The 19,887-nt window shown below is 59.3% G+C and overlaps 1 protein-coding gene and 2 pseudogenes across 7 annotated transcripts in view; 2 read left to right on the top strand and 1 right to left on the bottom strand.

The window, feature by feature from the left end:
- Positions 1–11,066, top strand: part of COL11A2 (collagen type XI alpha 2 chain) — a 35,556-nt gene extending 24,490 nt beyond the window's left edge. For all 6 annotated transcript variants that reach the window (XM_090028994.1, XM_090028993.1, XM_090028990.1 and 3 more), the window contains 30 exons: positions 323–376; positions 479–586; positions 971–1,060; positions 1,157–1,210; positions 1,290–1,397; positions 1,595–1,702; positions 1,778–1,831; positions 1,926–1,979; positions 2,140–2,247; positions 2,626–2,679; positions 2,758–2,811; positions 2,906–2,959; positions 3,056–3,109; positions 3,391–3,498; positions 3,747–3,800; positions 3,890–3,943; positions 5,378–5,431; positions 5,521–5,574; positions 5,838–5,945; positions 6,372–6,425; positions 6,514–6,567; positions 6,660–6,767; positions 6,960–7,013; positions 7,093–7,128; positions 7,242–7,295; positions 7,372–7,660; positions 8,359–8,471; positions 8,652–8,720; positions 8,984–9,217; positions 10,010–11,066. In XM_090028994.1, coding sequence (XP_089885120.1) covers positions 323–376; positions 479–586; positions 971–1,060; positions 1,157–1,210; positions 1,290–1,397; positions 1,595–1,702; positions 1,778–1,831; positions 1,926–1,979; positions 2,140–2,247; positions 2,626–2,679; positions 2,758–2,811; positions 2,906–2,959; positions 3,056–3,109; positions 3,391–3,498; positions 3,747–3,800; positions 3,890–3,943; positions 5,378–5,431; positions 5,521–5,574; positions 5,838–5,945; positions 6,372–6,425; positions 6,514–6,567; positions 6,660–6,767; positions 6,960–7,013; positions 7,093–7,128; positions 7,242–7,295; positions 7,372–7,660; positions 8,359–8,471; positions 8,652–8,720; positions 8,984–9,217; positions 10,010–10,156 — 2,598 coding nt within the window. In that variant the 3' untranslated portion in view covers positions 10,157–11,066. The remainder of the gene's footprint in view (positions 1–322; positions 377–478; positions 587–970; positions 1,061–1,156; positions 1,211–1,289; positions 1,398–1,594; positions 1,703–1,777; positions 1,832–1,925; positions 1,980–2,139; positions 2,248–2,625; positions 2,680–2,757; positions 2,812–2,905; positions 2,960–3,055; positions 3,110–3,390; positions 3,499–3,746; positions 3,801–3,889; positions 3,944–5,377; positions 5,432–5,520; positions 5,575–5,837; positions 5,946–6,371; positions 6,426–6,513; positions 6,568–6,659; positions 6,768–6,959; positions 7,014–7,092; positions 7,129–7,241; positions 7,296–7,371; positions 7,661–8,358; positions 8,472–8,651; positions 8,721–8,983; positions 9,218–10,009) is intronic.
- LOC149852950 (DLA class II histocompatibility antigen, DR-1 beta chain-like) overlaps positions 1–19,887 on the bottom strand; it is a 298,803-nt pseudogene that overhangs the window by 111,625 nt on the left and 167,291 nt on the right. The window lies entirely within an intron of this gene.
- Positions 11,189–15,951, top strand: LOC149852955 (class I histocompatibility antigen, F10 alpha chain-like; annotated as a pseudogene).

Below are 19,887 nucleotides of genomic sequence, written 5' to 3'. Positions count from 1 at the left end.
GCTCTCAGGGTCTGGGCACCACCCAGGTTGCACCTCCCCACTGTGCTGTTACTCCTGTGTTACCCTGATAAATTCTGTGTACTTCTGTGTTACTCTGGTTACTCCCAGGTTGCTCTTACTTGCATGTTGCTCCTATCTTGCTCTGGCTTTGCTCTGGTTATTCCTGTGTACTCCCACATTACTCCCCTGTTACTCTGGTTGCTCCCATGTTGCTCCTCCAGCCTCACCATCTCTCTCTGACAGTGGCAGGCTTAGGGATGCCCAGAGCCCCGGCACCCAGCTGGGCTTGTACTGACCCCCTTCCTGTCCCCATCTCTTCCAGGGTTTCCAAGGCAAGACAGGCCCTCCTGGTCCCCCGGGTGTTGTGGGCCCTCAGGTAAGGAGACCTCCCTTTGGGAGGATGGTGATGGGGTTGGGGAGGTCAGGTGCCAGGTCCTGTTTGCACACAGTCTCACCTCTGCCTCCCTGCTCAATGCAGGGTCCTGCTGGTGAATCAGGTCCCATGGGGGAGCGTGGACACCCAGGGCCCCCTGGCCCTCCTGGTGAGCAGGGGCTGCCAGGCCCCTCTGGCAAGGAAGGAACCAAGGTAAGAGGCTGGAGGGCAGGGAGTGGGTGGGGGGTCCAGCAGGAGGTGCCTTCAGTGCCCCTGGGGGATGCGGTGGTGTGGTCAGTCCTGTCTTCCCGACATGCACACTTGCTCATATTGTTGCAGCAAAGCTGGTGCAGGACTCCTGGGGGGCAATGGGGGCACCATTCTATAAGGGGTGGAGGGGGTCCAGCATGGGGTGCTCTGCCCAACTCAGGCACTAGGAGGCACTGCGCTATGGTCAGTGCTGTTTCCCTGTTATTGGGCACTTGCTAGCACTGTCGAAGTCAGGCAGGGGCAGGCCCCAGGGGGGATTGGGGAGGCGTGGGGAGGGGATGTGGAGCAGGGGGAGACTTGTCTAATTCTTGCTGTCTCACATTGCAGGGAGATCCTGGCCCCACTGGCTCCCCAGGCAAAGACGGCCCAGCCGGGCTACGCGGCTTCCCTGGTGAACGGGGGCTGCCTGGCACCCCGGTAAGTGCCCCCTTATCCCAAAAGACTCCCCCTGCCTCCCCCCCCCCGCACCAGTGTTGCCAACTCATGACATCTGCTTCCTCCCCTCCGCAACAGGGTGGACCTGGGCTCAAGGGCAATGAGGGGCCGGCTGGACCCCCGGGACCTGCAGTGAGTACAACCCACCGTGACTCCCCTGACACCCAGTGACCCTGGTGACGCCAGTGACTCACCCTCTCCCCCCCTCCAGGGATCCCCTGGCGAGAGAGGTGGCCCAGGGCAAGGCGGCCCCATCGGTCCCCCGGGGAGACCTGGACCCCAGGGGCCCCCAGGCCCTGCTGGAGAGAAGGGCGTTCCTGTGAGTACTGTGGGGGAGGGGCCTGGGATCTTGGGGGGTTAGAGCAGGGCACGGGGACTGGGAGCCCGGATGCCTGGGCTCTCCGCTCCATGCTGGGGGCAGCATGGGGCCTGCAGGTGGCAGGGGGAGGTGCTGGCAGGCTCCTGGATACCTGGGTCCCGTGCCCCTTTCACTCTCTGCTCCCACCTCCCACACAGGGCGAGAAAGGCCCCATTGGCCCTGCTGGCCGTGATGGCGTCCAGGGCCCTGTGGGGCTGCCTGGCCCTGCAGGTCCCCCAGGGGGTCCTGGTGAAGATGGTGACAAGGTGAGACCCCCCTCAACCCTTGACCTCTGACACCTGACCCCCATGACCCCTGCTAATCCTCTTCCCTCTGTGCAGGGTGAGGTTGGGGATCCAGGCCAGAAGGGCTCCAAGGGCAACAAAGGAGAGCACGTGAGTACTGCTGCCAAGGGGTCTTGCCCCCCCAACCCCATGTGACCTACTGTAACCCTCCGGCCCTCTCTAACTCCCCTCTGCTTCTTTTCAGGGTCCCCCCGGCCCCCCTGGCCCAATGGGGCCCCTTGGGCAGCCTGGAGCTGCAGTGAGTAGGGGCTACAGTGGGGGTGGGGGTGATGCTGATGGGGGGAGTGGCCTGCGGAGGGGTCCTGACACTGCGGGGGTGGAGGTTCCTGGGGACATTGCTGTAGGGGGAGGGGTTCCTGGCGTTTCCCCCCATGTTGACTTCTTCTCCCGCTTGGCAGGGTGCAGATGGGGAGCCAGGTGCAAGGGGCCCCCAAGGGCACTTCGGGGCTAAGGGCGATGAGGGCACCCGTGGCTTCAATGGCCCACCCGGCCCCATTGGCTTGCAGGTGAGCTGCCCCGCCCCCTTGGTCCAGCCCCCCGGGCAGCCCAGGTGTGCCCAGTGGTCAGAGCACCCCCTGCCCCCACACCCAGTTGTGCTCCATGGCCTCAGTCCTGGTCCTGGCCCCTGCCACCCCTGATTCAGCTGTGCTTATGGCTCCGACCCCTCCCACCCCAGATCCAGTTGTGCCCCATGGCCCCAGTCTCTCATACACCAGATCCAGCTGTGCTCATGACCCTGACCTGTCTCATCCCATATCTGGTTGTACGCCTTCCCCGTGCTCCCCAGATCCAGCTGTGCCCTATCCTCTAAGTGGCCAGCAACTCTCCATCCAGATGTGCCTTCAGACCCGATGTGACTCTTTCTCTTTCTCCCCCTACCCCAGGGCCTTCCTGGCCCAGCTGGCGAGAAAGGGGAGACAGGAGATGTGGGGCCCATGGTAAGTGCTCCCCTTCCCCTCCCAACCCTGCTTAATGTCCCTTGGCACCTCCTCTGACCCTCTGTTTTCTCTCCGTAGGGCCCTCCTGGCCCTCCTGGCCCCCGTGGCCCAGCTGGACCCTCTGGAGCTGACGTAAGTTCTCCCTCTTCCTCTCCTTCCCCCTGTTGCCCCCAACCATACTCCCCCTCCTTCAGGGAGGCATAACCAGTTCTTTCACCCCACACAGGGACCCCAAGGCCCCCCCGGAGGCATTGGGAACCTGGGACCCCCTGGAGAGAAGGTAGGTGGTGCCCAGAGACCTGGGTTCATGGCAAGGAGGAGAGGGGTGTGTGGGAGGGGGCTGCTTGGGTGCTGAAACTGCCTCTTTTCCCTCCAGGGTGAGCCTGGAGAGTCAGGGGCCCCTGGGATCCCCGGGGAGCCAGGTGTCAAGGTGAGTAACCCCCTATGACCCCTGACCTCTGATCCCCTGGCCCAGCTGGAGGACCCCCTACCCCCCCAGGGGACCCTGCAGCCCTGGGGGTGGGTTTGGGTTGACCCCCACCCCAGATGTGTCTTTCTGGGGGGTGTCTGGGAGCCTGAATACCTGGGTTCCCTCCAGCTCAGTGTCCCCTTGGTGACCCCAGAGCTCCCCCAAACCCACTTGGGGGCATGCCTTGCCCCCATGGCACTGGGGGACACCCCAAGCCTGATCCCCCCATTTCTCACCACCAGGGCCCACGGGGGGAACGAGGTGAGAAAGGAGAAGCTGGAGCTGCTGGTGTGGCTGGACCCCCTGGTGGGAAAGGACCCCCGGGAGACGACGGGCCCAAGGGCAACCCTGTGAGTTGGTGGGGTGCCCAGATGCCTGAGTTCCTGCCACTTCTGGGCTGAGTGTGGGGCTGGGGTGGGGGAGCCTGGATACCTGGGTTTTCTCCCTGTTCTCAGTGGAGTGCGGGGTCATCAGGTTAGGCTGGGGCTGGGGGACCCTGGATGCCTGTGTTCTCGCCCCATGCTTGGTTGGACATGGAGCTGGAGAGCCTGGATGCCTATGTACCCTGGTTGTGCTAACATGTCTCTGTCTGTCTCAGGGTCCTGTTGGTTTCCCTGGAGATCCGGGCCCCCCTGGTGAGATGGGCCCCCGGGTGAGTACCGCTGCCCCGCTTGGGGGGGGAGGGGAAGGACGGGTCAGTGCTGGGGGACCCTGCTGACCCTGGTCTCTGTGCTTCTGCAGGGCCAGGATGGTGCCAAGGGTGAACGTGGAGAGGACGGTGAGCCAGGCCAGCCAGTGAGTGTTAGAGCATGTTCCAGATCAGACCCTCCTTCTCTTGGATGTTCCATATCAGCCCCCGCCCCTGTCTCTGGTGTTTCGGTCTGGGTGCCCAACAGAGCCCCCAGGAATCTGGATCAGCTCCACTGATGCTCCAGATCTAGACCCATCCTCTCCTTGGTGTTCTAGATTCAGATCACCTCCCCCCCTTGGTGTTCTAGATTATGAGCTGTTCCTCCTTGGTGTTCTTGATCCAGAACATGGAGTCCTCCCCTTGGTTGTGTAACTCCAGAGTCCCATGCACCACCAGGACCTCAGCTGGTGGCTCCTCCACTGAGCCATTGCTACAGAGCGCTTCACAGATGCGCTTCACGGATGATGCTGACACCTGCCCTTTCTGCGGGCAGAGGGAGACCCTGGCACATACCTACCTGGCGTGCCCCAGCCTGCAGCCCCTGCACTGCTTCCTCCGGAGCCTCTTATTGAGATTCTGGCTGCACCTTTTTTTTTTCCCCACTCTGTCTGCACCCAAGTTCCGGGACCTCCTGGTCAACCTCCTCCCGGCCCTGGCCAAGCTGGCCATGTACATGACCAGGAAAGAGGGCCTCTGAGGACTGCAGGGCCACCTTCCTTTCCCTGATCTGCTCCTGTCTCTGAGCAGAGTACCACTGGGCAGTCTCTGCCAGAACCTTGGATGCATTTGGGGGCCAGTTGGCACTGTCCGGTGCACTCTGCTTGGAGTCCCCGCTCAGTCCACTCATTCTGAACCTTTGACCCGCACTCCTGTCCCTGTATTTTCATCTGTTGTCCCAAGAATTTAGTTGTCTCCTTTGTTTGTAGCCTTTCCACCTAAGGGAGGCTAGCGCATAACTTGGTGGGCTGGGCCCACGATTCCAAATGTGGACAAATAGAGCTGTAAACGCAGAACTGTTCTCCCCTTGGTGGTCTGGATCCTGGACTGCCCTCTTGTGGTTGTCCTAGATCACGAATCGCCTTCTCCTTTGCATTCTGGATCTGGAATTGCCTCCTCCTTGATGTTCTAGATCCAGCTCCACCCTCTCCTGGGTGTTCTGGGTCCATGGCCCCTCCTGTTGGTGTTCTGGATCACACCCCTTTCCCCTGTGAATCTGGCTCCGTGCCCCACTCACCTGCTGCCAGAGGGTCTAGATCAGAGTCCTTTTCTCTCTGTCATTCTGGATCAGAGCCCTGCTCTCCTTGAAGTTTTGGATCAGGCACCTCGCCCTCCTCCCTGGCATTCTGGATCAGCCCCCACACTTTAGGGTTCCCCCTCTATTACTGTAGATCAGGGCCCCCTGGTTCTTGCCTGTTGTTTGGGCCCCTGCCACTGACGGACTGTATCCCAGACCCCCCTGTCTCCATCAGTTCTAGACCAGGTTCTAGATCCCTTCCCACCCCGATCCCTTATCTGTCCACTCCTTTCCTTTTCTCCAGGGCTCTCCAGGTCCCACAGGTGAGAACGGACCCCCTGGCTCACTGGGGAAGCGGGTAAGTTCTGATGCAGCCCCCACATGAGCCCCTCCCCTGGGGCTGGATCAGGGTGAGTGCCCCCGCATGACACAGTTTCTCCCCTGCAGGGCCCTGCTGGCTCCCCAGGTCCTGAGGGACGTCAGGGTGAGAAAGGCGCAAAGGTAAGTGGCTCCTTCAGGTCCATAAGACTCAGGACACCTGGATTTTTCCCACTGATTAGAGAGGGGAATGGGGCTGGGAGCCTGGACTCCTGGGTTCTCTCCCGGCCTGGGAGGGGAGTGGGGGCAGGGTGCTCCTGGTGCTGTAGCAGCCCAAGCCCCCACACTTGGTCCAGTGATGCTCTGGGTTCATTTGGGTTGGGGGGGGTTAGCCCTGCTCTGGTCGCTCCCCTGAACTCTGTGCTGTGTCTGACCCTCCCCCACAGGGTGAACCTGGACTCATGGGGGCCCCCGGCAAGACAGGCCCTGTGGGGCCACAGGGACCTCCCGGCAAGCAGGGCCCTGATGGGCTGCGTGGCCTGCCTGGCTCTGTGGTGAGTGACCCCCACCTCCCACCCTGGATGCCTGGGTCCCCTTGCTGCTCTGAACCCCCTTCTGGATGCCTGGGTCCTGTTTTTGTCCTTCCATGATATCCTCCATGATATCTGGGCCCCTTCACTGCCCTCAACCCCACTCCCACACACTGGGGCCCCTCACTGCTTCTTGGTGGCGGAGGAAGGAAAGGGGGACTATTGCTGTGCGGGAGCTGAGAGCCCGGATGCCTGGGGTTCTCTGAAAAGGGAGCAGAGGTTGGGTGGTGAGATGAGGGGGTGCTGGGAGCCAGGACACCTGGGTTCTTCTCTGTAGTGAGTTGCCCATGGTGCCTAGAGGTTGGGGGGGTGGTTAGGGGGCTCTGGCTGGGCTGTCCTCAACCACCCTCCCCAAAGCAGTTTAGCATTAACCCTTTCCATCCCTTGCAGGGAGAACAAGGCAAACCTGGTGTGACAGGCCAAGCAGGGCCCCCAGGGCCCGTGGTGAGTGCGGCATTCCTCTCCCCCCCTCCCCCACAAGGATTTTGACCCTGACCTTGACCATGACCATGACCATGTCTTCCTCCCACAGGGTCCTCCAGGGCTGCCTGGCCTTAAGGGAGACACTGGAGCCAAGGGCGAAAAGGTGAGAGCGAGGGGGGCACAGCTACTGTGTGAGGCACATGCATGTGCCCTGGCATGTCTGACACCCCTGTTATATGCTGGGTCTCTTTGCAGGGCCACCCAGGACTCATTGGCCTCATTGGTCCCCCAGGAGAGCAGGGAGAGAAGGGAGACCGCGGCCTGCCTGGCCCCCAGGGCACCACCGGACAGAAGGGAGAGACCGTGAGTAGGAGGTGGAAGTGTGTGGCAGAGCGGAGAGGGCATTTCCTGGTTTGGAGCAAGAAGTCTTGGCACTTAGGTTCTCTCCAGTTCTGGGAGGGTGTAGAGAGCTAGGAAGGGCTGCTGCAGGGTGCATGTTGGGGAGTTGAATTGTGTCTCCGGTTCTCCCCATCACCTCTGCTTTCCTTCCCGCAGGGCATCCCTGGAGCCACTGGCCCCCTGGGCCCTGCTGGACCCCCCGGACTTCCCGTGAGTGACCCCTGACCCCCAACCCCTAACCTCTATGCCACCCCCCCCCAGCTCTGACCCTCCTGTCATTGCTTTGCAGGGACCTGCTGGGCCCAAAGGTGCCAAGGGAGCCATGGTAAGTGTCTGTCCCATCCCCTTCCCCACTGGGGCCTACCTGTGCCCCTGCCATGGCCTAACATCCCAGCTTTGTCCCTGCTGTGGCCTGACATCTCTCTCCTCTCCCTCCAGGGTCCAGCAGGACCCAAGGGTGAGCGTGGTACCCCTGGCCCCCCTGGGCACCCGGTGAGTAACTTCCCCTGCCCCCCTCCAGCTGCCCCTGCCCCCCTGCCCCTGCTGACAGGGGTCCTGTCCTCTGCAGGGCCCACCTGGAGAGGTGATCCAGCCCCTGCCCATCCAGTTGCCCAAGAAGAGCAAGCGCTCCATCGATGCCAGCCGTCTTATGGAAGAGGAGGAGAAGGAGAAGGAGTCTGAGGATGAGCCTGGGCTGGGGAGACGGGCACGGGCAGCTGAGGGCATGGAGGAGGTGTTTGGCTCCTTGCACGCCATCAAGCAGGAGATCGAGCAGCTGCGGCGCCCTGATGGCACCCGTGACAGCCCTGCCCGCACTTGTCAAGATCTGCAGCTCTGCCGGCCTGGCCTGCCTGACGGTGAGCCCTGCAGTGGAGAAGGGGGCAGGGAGGAAGGGAGGGAATGCTGTGCTGCATGCAGTGCTTTCCCCCCCTCCGGCACTGAGCACTTCCTGGCACAATTCCTTTCCTGCAGGCAGGAGCCACTAGTAGGCACTGTGCTCTGGGGGTCCTGTACGGGGCTCCCTGGCCAGGCAGGCAGGCTGGGGCAGGCCCCCTATAGGGCCTTGTGCTGTGGTGGTGCTTTCTCCCCAGCACTGAGCACTTGCTGACCTCTCTTGCAGACCGGGGCACTGAGGGGTGCTGTGTGGCAGGGAGCCCAGCAGAGGGCGCTCCAGCTGAGAAGACAGGGCTGGGGAAGCTCCCCCCGAGCACTGGGGTGTGCTGTGCTGCTGGAGGTCCAGCAGGGGGAGTTGTGGTCCAGTAGGTAGTGCTGGGACACCCCCGCCCCTCTGTGCTGTTCTGGAGGGCACATCCAGCAGGGGGCGCTCTAGCTGAGCAGACAGGGAAGGCCCCCTAGGGACACTGGGGTGGTGCTTTCTCCCCAGCACTGAGCACTTTCTCACATGATTTCTCTCCTGCAGAAAGGGGGGCATAAGGGATGTCTGTGCTGCAAGAAGGCCAGTGGGGGCAGGGTGCTCTGGCCAGGCTGGGTTGGGCCCAGAGTAGGGTGGGGAGGGGCTGTGCCCTGATGCTGCCCCTTTTCCCCTGCTCCCCAGGCGAGTACTGGATTGACCCCAACCAGGGCTGCGCCCGTGATGCTTTCAAGGTCTTCTGTAACTTCACGGCCGGTGGTGAGACCTGTGTTTTCCCCTCCAAAGAGATAGAAGTGGTGAGTGGGGTTGGATGCCTGCGTTCTCTGGGAGGGGAGAGGGGCTGGGGGGGGGTGAAAGCGAGTGGGGGCAGGGAACCTCGACTCTTGGGTTCTCTGGGAAGGGAGGTGATGGGAAGGGACACCCTGGCACCACCGCCCCTGCTGAGGTCCATCTGTCCTTTGGGGTCTCCCCTTCAGGTCCCGATGTCAGCATGGGAGGATGAGAAGCCGCAGACCTGGTACAGCCAGTTCCAGAAAGGCAGCAAGGTGAATACCCAGCTTGTTCAGCATATGGTGGGGGCTGTCCTGAGCTCTGTCTGTCCATCCAGGATCTCCCTGTCCACAAGCCCATGTATCTTACCTTGGTTCTGTCTTGGTATGTCTACCCATCTGTTCTGGGCTTGCCCATCCATAGCTCTTCCAGTCTGTCTGGGTGCCCTGTGCTCTAGTCTGTTCAGGGTCTCCCTGTCGGTCCAGCTCCCAGCTCCTCCCCTGACAGTGTCTCCCCCTTCCTCTCTCCCTGCCCCAAGTTCTCGTACATGGATGCTGAGGGGCAGGCACTGGGCGTGGTGCAGCTCACCTTCCTGCGGCTGCTCAGTGTCGCTGCCCGCCAGAACTTCACCTACCACTGCCACCGCTCGGTGGCCTGGCAAGGCCCTGGCACTGCTGGCTACCTCCATGCCCTGCACTTCCGTGGTGCCAATGAAGATGACCTCAGCCATGACACCAGTCCCTACATCAAAGCCCTCATGGATGGCTGTGCGGTGAGACCAGAGGCAGGACAGGTGGATGGACGAGAGAGAGGGAGGGAGGGACAGGGGGATGAAGATGTGAGGCCCAGTGCTGGGTGAGAAGGGGATGGAAGAGTGAAGAGACAAGGGAAGCAGAAAAAATGGAGGAGATGACTGTGTTGGTGGGTGGATGGATGTATTGGGTTTGAAGCATTGGATGGATGGATGGAAACTTGTATGGACAGATAGACTGACAGTCAGATAGATGTATGCACAGATAGAATGGATGAAATCATGAGTGCATGGATGTACAGATGGATGTAAAGGTGCGTGGACCTACGGACAGTTGGACATATGAATGGACGGATGGGTGGATGAAAATGGGTGGATGGACACAAAGACAGGTGGATGGATGGAGAGGCAGAGGGATGCAGGATGGGCAGATGATGGATGGATGGATGAATGGATGAGCGGGTGTTTGGGATGGGTGGGTGGATGGATTGGAGCGTGAGTGAGTGCATGGAGGATGGATGGATGGGGCGATGATAAAGTGGGTGTGTGATGGATGGGTTGTTGGATGGATGAATGACTGGAGGTGGATTGGTTCATGGGATACATAGGTGGATGGAGTTTATTGGTGGGTAGATGGTTGGGTGTGTGTGGGGTTGGTAGGTGAATGGTTGTGCTGCTGGACGGGTGGGTAGGTAGGTGGATGCTTGCGCTAGACTGGAGGGGCACTAAATAGACCACAGGAAGTCCTAGAACCCTCTGCTTCTGGGCAACCCTTCTTCCTGACTCCTGACTCTTGCCCCCTCTCCATGGCAGGCACGGAAGGGGCCAGAGCGGACGGTGCTGGAAGTGCACACGCCACGGGTGGAGCAGCTGCCACTTGCGGATGTGCGCGTGGTTGACTTCGGGGAGTCCGGCCAGCGCTTTGGCTTCACGCTGGGGCCTGTCTGTTTCCTCGGCTAGGACCGGATATGAACCCGACTCCAACCCCGGCCCTGGTCTCCCCTCCTAATCCACCCCCATGCCCTCCTTGAGGGGCCAACGTTACACTCGCACCCAGAGCCAAGGAACCAAGCTGCCCGCGAAGGACCTTGTGATGCAGGGAGCTGCTACTGCGAGACCTGTTCCTGTCTGCCAGCCACGGCCCCTCCTGCCCCTAGGATCGGGGCCTCAGAGTTGGTCGTCCCAACGCCAGGTCACATCAGCACCATGGACAGAGCCTACGGGGCAGCAGCTGGAGGGCGGGGGCGGCTTCTCCAGGCCTCCTTGCCCTGCTACCGATCGGGTAGAAACCACCCCACCGCTTTCTCAGCCAGGGCTTCCTCCACCCCCAGCTCCCAGGTGCCACCTGTCTCCATGCCCCCAACTCGTTAATGTCAGGTGCCGATCCAGTTCATGAGCAGCTCCCCATCGTCCACCAATCACATGCAAATGAGCATGGCTGCGGGTGTATGATGTCAATGTTGGACTATCCTTCCCCCCCTGCTCCCATGGATGAAGGAAAGGACATTTGTACTGTGTTTGTTTTTAATTGTTTTTAACTTAATTCTATTATTTAATGGAGTCGGTGGCTAGGATCCCTTTGGTGGGGGGGGTATCACTCTATGCTGGGGAAGGTGGGCAGGGGGGCCGAGCCTGACACTCAGTGTAGGGGGGGGAGGGGAGGGGAGGGGAGAGGAGAAGAGATGAAATGAGAGTAAAATAAAACAAAGTCTATTTTCTGGGGGCTGCTGGTGAAGGGGGTAGCCGCCTTGGCTGCTTGGTCTTGGGAGACGGCCGAGGCGGCAGTGCCCCAGGTGCTGGCCCGGTGGCCCGTGTAATGTTTTGTAAGTAATTTTTTAAGGCCTATTGTAATATATAATCTATAATTTTGCTCCTTTCCTTCCAGTGTCTGTTTCCCGCTTGTCTTCCTCCCTCCCCAATCCTCTCCAGGATGCCATAGAGTCATAGATGTCATAACCCATGAACTCCCTATACACCCCCAGGTCCCCTATACACTTCCTGACCCCCCTGCACACCCTCTAGGAACATAGGTCTCATTGCCTTTCCTAGGATGTGGCCAGACATAGCAATGACAGCCATATCTCAGGGTACAGCCGCTGTGTGCTAACCACACCCCACCCACATTAATGCAGTTTAAGGAGACATTTGTCTACACACACAACCACAGGGCGCGTGTGGATGTGGAGTCCTCCTCCACTTTTTGTTAGGCTCAGGACATCCCTGGTTCAACTCAGTGTACTCCTGTTAGACTTGAGGCATCTGCTTGGTAGATTCAAGATACCCCCATGTTAGATCAAAACACCTCTTGTTCTGCTCAACACCTCTCTGTTACGCTCAAGGCATGCCCCTTTTAAACACAGGGCAACCCCCACTGTTAGGCTTAAGGGATCCCATATTAGGTTCAGGACAGCCTCTGATAGCTCAAGGCACCCCCCATTAGACTCAGGACCGCCCCCCTCTATTGGGCTCAAGGGAGCCCATGTTAGGTTCAAGGCATCCTCTGTTAGTTCAAGGTACCCTGCTATTGGGCTCAGGGCATCCCCATGCTAGGCTTAAGGCACCCCTCAGGAAATGCCCGCTCTTAGTTTTCACTCCTTTGTTTTTCATTGTGGAAAAATAACATGGGGCTCTGTTCTATGACAAAGGGCTCTGAAAGCGGCAGCCTGGCAGCGGTCTAGTTGCACTGTGAGTTCTTGTTTGAAGCCACTTAGGGTGATCTAAAGAGTTGTGGCTACTGGGAGGCATCCCAGAAGGACCCAAGGCACCTCAGCTGAGAATCCCTGCTCTAAATCATCCCCACCTCGTGCCTCTCCAACCCCTTGCTGAACCCCTCCAGTGATGGATGGTCCACAGCCTCCCCAGGCATCTAGTCTACTGCCCCCGGCTCTAGCAGGGAAGACATTTCCCTGATCTCCAACCTAAACCAACTTGGCTTCATCAAGCCATGGGGCCATGTCCCATTCTTCAGGAAAGCAGAAACAGAGCTTTTGCCCTTCAGACTGCTATCATGTCTCCTCTCCAGTGCCTTTTCTGCCAGCTGAAAGTGCCCAGCTCCTTCAGCTCCTTGTAGGCCAGTTGCTTCCCAAGCCCTCCATCATCCTTGTTGCCCTCTCAAACATCTCCATTGCCTTGTCAAATGTTGGTCCCCAAACCACACCTAACGCTCTAGATCAGAGCAAACTGGCATGCGGCAGACAGGTGCTATCACCTCAAATCTGGCACCTAATGCTTTCATCCACACATCCACAAACCTTCACCTTCAGTGCAGCTGCATCATACTGCAGGGTCCTAAAGAGATTGGGATTCACCAAGACCCCCCAGTTCCACCCCTGAAGTGCTGCTGTCCAGCCAGGCATCCCACCCCCGACAACCTTGCATGGGCATCTGGGATAATCTCCCCCTGGGGGGTAGATTTGTCAGCACTGGGTTTCCTGCTCCTTCAGACAGCTATTCCTGGTTGGAGCAGGAACTGGGGACAGTCATTGTCTGCAGGGAAAGGGGGCATCTCAGGAGCCTGTAGTGGAGATCTGGTTTTGGGGTGGGGTAAACATGGTGGGAATGCAGCCCCCAGTCATGGACAGGTGACTGCTGGGGGAGGAAAGAGCAAAATGAGGTCCAGCTTCCCCTGGGCAAAACAGGGAGCCCCGAGGCATTAACCCTTTTTTGCTTGCACCCCAGCAGCAGGGAATGGGGTGTAAAGTGGCTTCCTAGGGCAGAGTTATGACCTTGATCTTGAGGTCCTAGGACATGGCTAAGGATCTGGCTTCTGGCTGCAGAGGAGAGTGGCTGTGGGGCATCCAGGCTGGATGGTTCTTTCAGGACAGGGGGCCAGGGCCCAGGCTGGGGGCTGCAACAGAGGAGGAGCAGGGAAGAAGGGATCAGAGGGGTTGCATCCTGCTTTATGCCCTTGAGGACCTTCCAGCTCACTCTGTCCAGCACAGCTTGGACAGCACGTGTTGCTAACAAGGCTGAGACCCCATATGGCTCATTGTATGGATTCCCCCAAGCAGTGGGTTAGCAAAGCCCTGCCAGGCACAGACCCCAGTGCCCCAGCTTCTCCGTGAGAAGGAAGTAGGAAGGAGTTGCTGGAGAGGCACAGAGCCAAATTCCTCCTCTGTGGGCTCCTACTGGAAATGGAGCTCCCTCCCACTGCTTGGTTTCACTTCCCCTGCCTGGTGCCAATGCCCAGCTCATGACCTGAGGACCCAGGCATGGGGGTGGGTCTTGTCCCCATTCAGTGATGGCCTCAGGCCACAGCATCCCCTGGTATCAAATGTAGAGGCCATGCAGGGCATGCCATGCTGATCTCCAGGCCAGGCCCTGGCCCTCCCACAGGCTCCTGCCCATCTCCCCTCGCCTCACCCCTCCACCCCACCCCAGGATCTTGCCTGGTCTGGGGAGCCTGTCTTGGGGCTGAGGGTAGCTCATTCTCCATCACTACCTCCCTCCAGGCCACTGGGGGCTCAGCTCTGCTCCTGTGGTCCAGCAGCCAAGTCCCTGGTCAGCAGGATTGGGGCCCTCTCAGTGCAGAGCCAGGGGTGGAGCTGGGTCCTGGACTCTCCCTGCACCTGGGGTCTGTGGGGAGCTGTTGGTCTATGGTATAACTGCTGTGCTTCCTCACTGGGCCCGGCCCTAGTGCACCTGCCTGCTGGAGCTGTGATTGGGGGACGGGGGGATGAGCTGTGGGGTAAGTAGCATCACCCAGCAATCTCAGGACACATAAGCAATATGCTAGGGGGGATAGTAGGAAGTGCTGTGCTGCATGGGGGGCAGCAGTGACAATCTCCTAGGCAGCCCTCGTTGACCCCAGTCCTATACAGACGTGGGGCTTAAACATTACCCCAGCCTGGTGGGAGGCAGTAGGCCTGGACAGCCAGGGCAGGGCAGGGACCCCTCCTCTCCCCTGGACTGCTCCACTTCCCCAGCAGAAGATTGGCCCAGCACAAGGGGTGACCTCTGTGGGCAGGAAGACAAAGGGAGAAGTTGGCATCTGCGGCTGTGAGAGCTACCATAGCTCCATTCCCGGCAACCCTGCAATGACGCTGTGCCTTCCTCTCCTCCTCCTTGGGTTCTCCATGGCATGGGAAGCCCCGCTCGGTGCGTGGAGGGCCCTGATCCTGTAGCTAGTGCCTGGGAGGGTTTGAGGGGCTGCATGTGTGGTGGAGTGGTAGTGCACAGGTCGGGTGGGCATTGCCCCACCACTCACCCTTCCTTTCTCAACAGCCTTCCCCTTGCCATCCCCCTTGTCCTCCTTGCCACCCCCCATGGAGCCCCACACCTTTTGAGTGCTGCTGACCATGCACTTCTACGACACTGCCACCAGGACATCTGACACCCAGGGCACTGCACTGCTGGGCGATGTCCCTACCCATGCCATGGACTGTGGCACTTGCCCCATTCGCTTCCTCCAGCCCTGGGATGGCCTGGAGCAAGAAATACATCTCTGCCTGGCACTCATCACCCAGAGGATTACTGTGTTGGTACAGGAGACAGGCGTGGGCTGTGAGTATGAGGAGTTTGGTGTGGGGACTGAGTACTGACATGCTCATTGCAGGTATTTCCCACCTGGCAGGATCGGGACCACCGGGGTTCTTGTGATGCCTGGCCCTAGACAGCACTCTGGTGGGTGGGTGCAGGGGTCACCCAAGCTTGATTGGGGAGGCCCTGACACAGCCCAGGTATTTTAATGGCTGTCAGAGATTATTCCAGGCCAATGTTGCAAAGCTGAAGTGGTCATCCAGCCATGAAGACGGGATGGGGTGGTCCTGGCACCATGCCACTATCTTGTAGCCTTCCTGGCAGCCCCATCCCTGCTCCCTTGGGCCTGACAATGCCTGTTAACACCACTCCTCTTCCAGTCCCCTTTGTGATCCAGATCCTCTTGGGCTGTGAGATCCTCCTCAATGGCACCTTCCACACCTTTTACCAGACCACACGGGACAGGCAGGACTTTGTGAACTATGACCTGGCCATGGGTGAGTGGACAGCCATGCCAGGGGATGAACTGGCCTGGTGAATTTACAAGTGCTACAGCCAGGACCAGGACCTAGTCAGCCAACTGCAGTTCCTGCTCCAGGACCTCTGTATCTCTGAGATCCGGAGCATTGCCTACTATGGGAAGGAGGTGCTGAGGAGGCAGGGTGAGTCCAGACCTACACTGGGATAAGCCCCCCACCCTCCAGGCTGATGTGCAGCTGCCTCTGGGGGAAGAAGCAGTGGCTACTTGCCTGTTGAGGCCCTGCCTGGACTGAGATGCAGCTGCTTCTGGGGTGAGACACCTCCATTAGTATCCCTCATGCAGCTGGAGATGCAGGTGCCTCTGGGACCATGGATACCTTGATCTGGCCTCTCTCTGCCCTCCCCAGAACTCCTGGTGGCTGTGGTGTTTGCCCAGAAGCCTCCTGTTGCCCCAGACTCCCACTGCTGCTGGTTTGCTGGGTCACTGGCTTCTACCCGCAGCCCATCCATGTGGCCTGATTGCAGGATGGTGTGGCCCAGCCGTATGGCCTGGTTGCTGGAGGTACCTCCAGGCCCGGGGGTCAGCTCCAGCAGCCTCCTGCCCAACACAGACCTGACCTACCAGCTGCACATTGTCCTGGCCATTGACCCGGGGGCCGGGCACCACTATGCCTGCCACGTGGAGCACAGCAGCCTGGGAGGCCACAGCCTCATCGCACCTGGGGGTTGGTGCAGGGGGTAGATGGATGTGAGGGGATGGTCTTAGTGATGAGGAGGGGTCAGACCTCCTGGAACCAGGAGCTTCCACCTGTAGCTGGCTTCAGCCCCCTACCCCATCCTCCTGGCTTGGGTATTGCCAGGGCTCCAGTGTGGAGCACTGAATGGCCTGGGGGCTGCAGGGATGGAATCAGTAGACTAGGGGGTTTGGTGGAGCAGGGTGGGCAGCTTGGACACCTGAATTCTGTCTACACTTTGTACAGGGGTTGAGTGGGGAGCAGTGGATGCAGAGGGTCCTGGGAGGCAGGTGAGGGGTTGCTGTGGATCCACCACTGCTCCTCCCCTCTTTTAGGTCTCAGCAGGCACCGGGACATGGGCCTGATTTTGGGTATTTCCATCTCCTTGCTGGCCACAGCAGGCGTGGCAGCCATCCTGTGGTGGAGGAGACACTGTGAGTCCCTCTCCCTACCCAAGGGGACAAAGGGATGGTGAACCTAGTTCCCCGAGCTCACCACCCTCTTTCTCTTCCTGCAGGATCCATGTGCCCAGAGAAGAGGAAGCCCAGGGCTGTAGCTGCTATCCACTTCCCTTTGTCTTCAGTGGCTGGGGGTCTCCGACTAAGCAAGACCAGCCAGGCCCAACACCCGCGGGTCAGCAAGAAGGGGTTGGTAAGGCTAGGAGCCTGGACACCTGGGTTTCATGCCAGCTCTGGGAGGGGAATGAGGCTGGGTTGCAGTTAGAAATGGGCTGGGCTGGGAGCCAGGGCACCTGGGTTCTCCCAGGTTGGGTAGGGGAGTGGGGGCTGGTGCGCTAGAGCAAAGGGGCTTGGGAGCCAGGATACCTGGGCTCCCTCCCAGCTGAGGTAGCCAAAATAAAATCCTTGGGATTAATGCTGACTGCTCCTTATTATGTCTTTTCTAATTCTGCCCCTAAGTAGGGGATATGGCTAAGGGGGAGGGGATCTGTGGCCCCAGAGGCAGCTGCATATCGGCCCAGGCAAAGTGCTGATACAAGCAGTGATTGCTGCCTCCCCCAGAGGGTGTGGGGCTCCACGGGGAGTGGAGAAGGGAAAGTGGGAGATGGCATGGGGAAGGCTTGGGGAGAGCAAAGGTCAGTGGTAGGGCGATGCTCACCTCTGCCCTTGCACAAGCCCCCATGCATGCCCCAGCCTGGACCCTCCTATACAGCAGGGCCGCCAATGCCAGGGAGGGTCAAGGGAGGAGGAAAGGAAGCTGAGACATAGTTGCCGCCAGGAGCAGGGAGCAATCGCTCTCACAGCCGCCCACTCCAACTGCTGCCTTTATCTTCCTGCCCACAGGAAGTTGCCTGCCAGCACAGGAAAGGGCTCCCTGGCTGCTCCCGCCCTGCTGCCTCACCCTGGGCTAGAGCACCATTGTTTAATGTAGGACTTAGGGCCCCTCCTGCCCCCCTGAGGCACAGCAGTGCCCACTGACCCCAGTGTACTTCAGGGAACCCCTGTGCCCCCAGGCTGCTGCGGGGTGCTGCCCACACGCATCTTGGCACCCGTGGCTCAGGCAGGCAGGTGTGCCAAGGCCTGGGCCCATCAGGAAATGCAGCAGTTCCACCGCAGAGCTGCAGGTCCCCACAAGCCCCAGGTGCAGAGAGGAGGCTGGGACCTGGCTCTGCACTGAGATGGCCCCAATCCTGCTCCTGGGGGAATCGGCTGCCAGGCTGGTGACCCCCCATGGCCTGCAGGGAGGGGTGATGGGGAATGAGCCACCCTTGCTCCCAGGTCAGGCTCTCCCAGGCTGGGCACAATCCTGGGGGGAGGGAGTGGACCTGGGTAGGAGCCTGCAGGTAGGTGAGGGCTTGGCTCTGGAGATCAACAGGGCCTGCCCTACATGGTGTTTGATCCTGATGCCAGATGAGGCCATCACTGCAGGAGGGCAAGACTTGATCTGAGGTGTGAGTCTACAGGTCATGGGCCAGGCACTGGCACTGGGCTGGGGAAGCAGGCCCAGGCAGCGGGGTGGGGAGGGGGAGCTCTGGTTCTAGCGAAAGCCCACAGAGGACGAGCTTGGTGCGGCATCTTCCTCAGCATTTTCTTTCTGCTGTCTTGTCAGGAAGAGGACAGAGTACTGGGGTCTGCACCTGGCACAGCTTTTCTCCTGTCCTTGCATAGGGGAAATACGTGCAATGAGCTGTTTGGGCCTAAGCCCTGTTGGTGGCAACAATGTTCAAGAGGAGCGAGCTGGGAGACTAGATGCCCAGGGAAGCTCTGTGTCATTGGAGGGGTTTGAGAAGGGTGGGGATGATTTAGGGCAGGGATTCTCAACCGTGGTGCCTTGAGATTACTTTTTGTTTCCCTGTTGAATGCTCTAAACAGGAGCTGCTTGTATAATGGATTAGCATCCCTCAGATCGTCCCTCTCATAGTTCCACAGGGCTTAGGGTCGGAAGGGACCTAAACAGATCATCAGGTCCGACCCCCTGCCCCGGGCAGGAACGAGTGCCAGGGTCATAACACCCCAGCCAAATATCTGTCCAGCCTCCTCTTGAAGACCCCCAAGGTAGGGGAGACCACCACCTCCCTTGGGAGCCCATTGCAGAGCCCGGCAGCCCTAACTGTACAGTAATGTCTCCTGATGTCCAGTCTGAGCCTTCTCTAACAATTTGTGGCTGTTATTCCTAGTAACCCTGGGTGGTGCCCGGGGGAACAGAATCTCCCCCAATTCCCGCTGGTCCCCGCTGGTGAGTTTGTAAATGGCCACCAGGTTTCTCAGCCTTCTCTGGTGGAGGCTGAATAGATTCAGGCTCTTTAGCCTCTCCTCGTAGGGCCTGCCCTGCTGCCCCCTGACCATACGAGTGGCCTCCTCTGGACCCTCTTCGTGTTGTCCACATCCCTCCTGAAGTGCGGCGCCCAGTACTCCAGCTGCGGCCTGACGAGTGCCACATAGACGGGGAGGATCACCTCCTTGGCCCTGCTTGTGATGCATCTGTAGATGGATGACAAGGTGTGGTTGGCCTCACATTGGTGGCTCATGTTCATCCTGGAGTCAACAATGACTCCAAGATCCCTTTCTGCCACTGTTTGACAAGAGGAGTGTTCCCTAGCCCATAGGTGTGTTGCTGGTTCCTTCTCCCTAGATGCAGCACCTTGCACTTGTCTGCTTTTAATCCCATCCTATTTTCACCTGCCCACCTCTGTAACCTGTCTAGATCTAGCTGGATTCTGTCCCTCCCCTCCAGCGTGCCCACCTTGCCCCACAACTTGGTGTCATCAGTGAATTTGGAGAGCGTGCTTCCCACACCCACATTCAGATTGCTGATGAAGATGTTGAACAGTGCGGGCCCGAGGACCGAGCCCTGGGGGACCCCACTGCCCACGTCCCTCCAGGTCGAAAATGACCTGTCCACCACCGCTCTCTGGATGCAGCCCTCCCAGCAATTTGCCACCCATCTGCCTGTGTAGGCATCAGTGTCACAGTTGCCTAGTTTTTTTAAGTGAATGTGATAGGAAACCGTGTCAAAGGCCTTCTTAAAGTCCAGGTAGATGACATCCACCTTGACGCCCTTGTCCAGGGACTTTGTGACCTGATCATAAAAGGAAACCATGTTAGTCAGGCAGGACCATGTTGGTTGCCCCTGAGCATTACCTGTCCTGCTAGGCCCTTGCAGATATATTCCTTGATAATTTTCTCAAAGGTCTTCCCAAGGACCGAGGTAAGGCTGACTGGTTTATAGTTGCCGGGTTCCTCCTTTCTCCCCTTCTTGTAAATGCAGACTACATTGGCCCTTTTCCACATTGGCCCTTTTCCCACATTGGCCCTCTGGTACCTGGCCAGAACCCCACAAGCACTCAGAGCTGTGCCAGGGGCCATGCTATGACCCCCGCCAATTCCCTCAGTATGTTCTGGTGAAGAGCGTTTGGACCTACCGATTTAAACATGTCCAGCCCCTCCAAAAGTTCCCTAACTAGGTCATCACTGACCGTAGGCATGGCGGTGCCTCCCCTGGGTCTATCCATAATCCTAGTGGGGGAAATGTCCCGCTCCC

This window comes from Crocodylus siamensis, chromosome 15 (genome assembly GCF_052110815.1).
Source record: "Crocodylus siamensis isolate JL-2025a chromosome 15, ASM5211081v1, whole genome shotgun sequence".
NCBI lineage: Eukaryota > Metazoa > Chordata > Crocodylia > Crocodylidae > Crocodylus > Crocodylus siamensis.
Note: the sequence above shows the minus strand (reverse complement) of the source record. Positions and strands in the feature narration are given on the sequence as shown.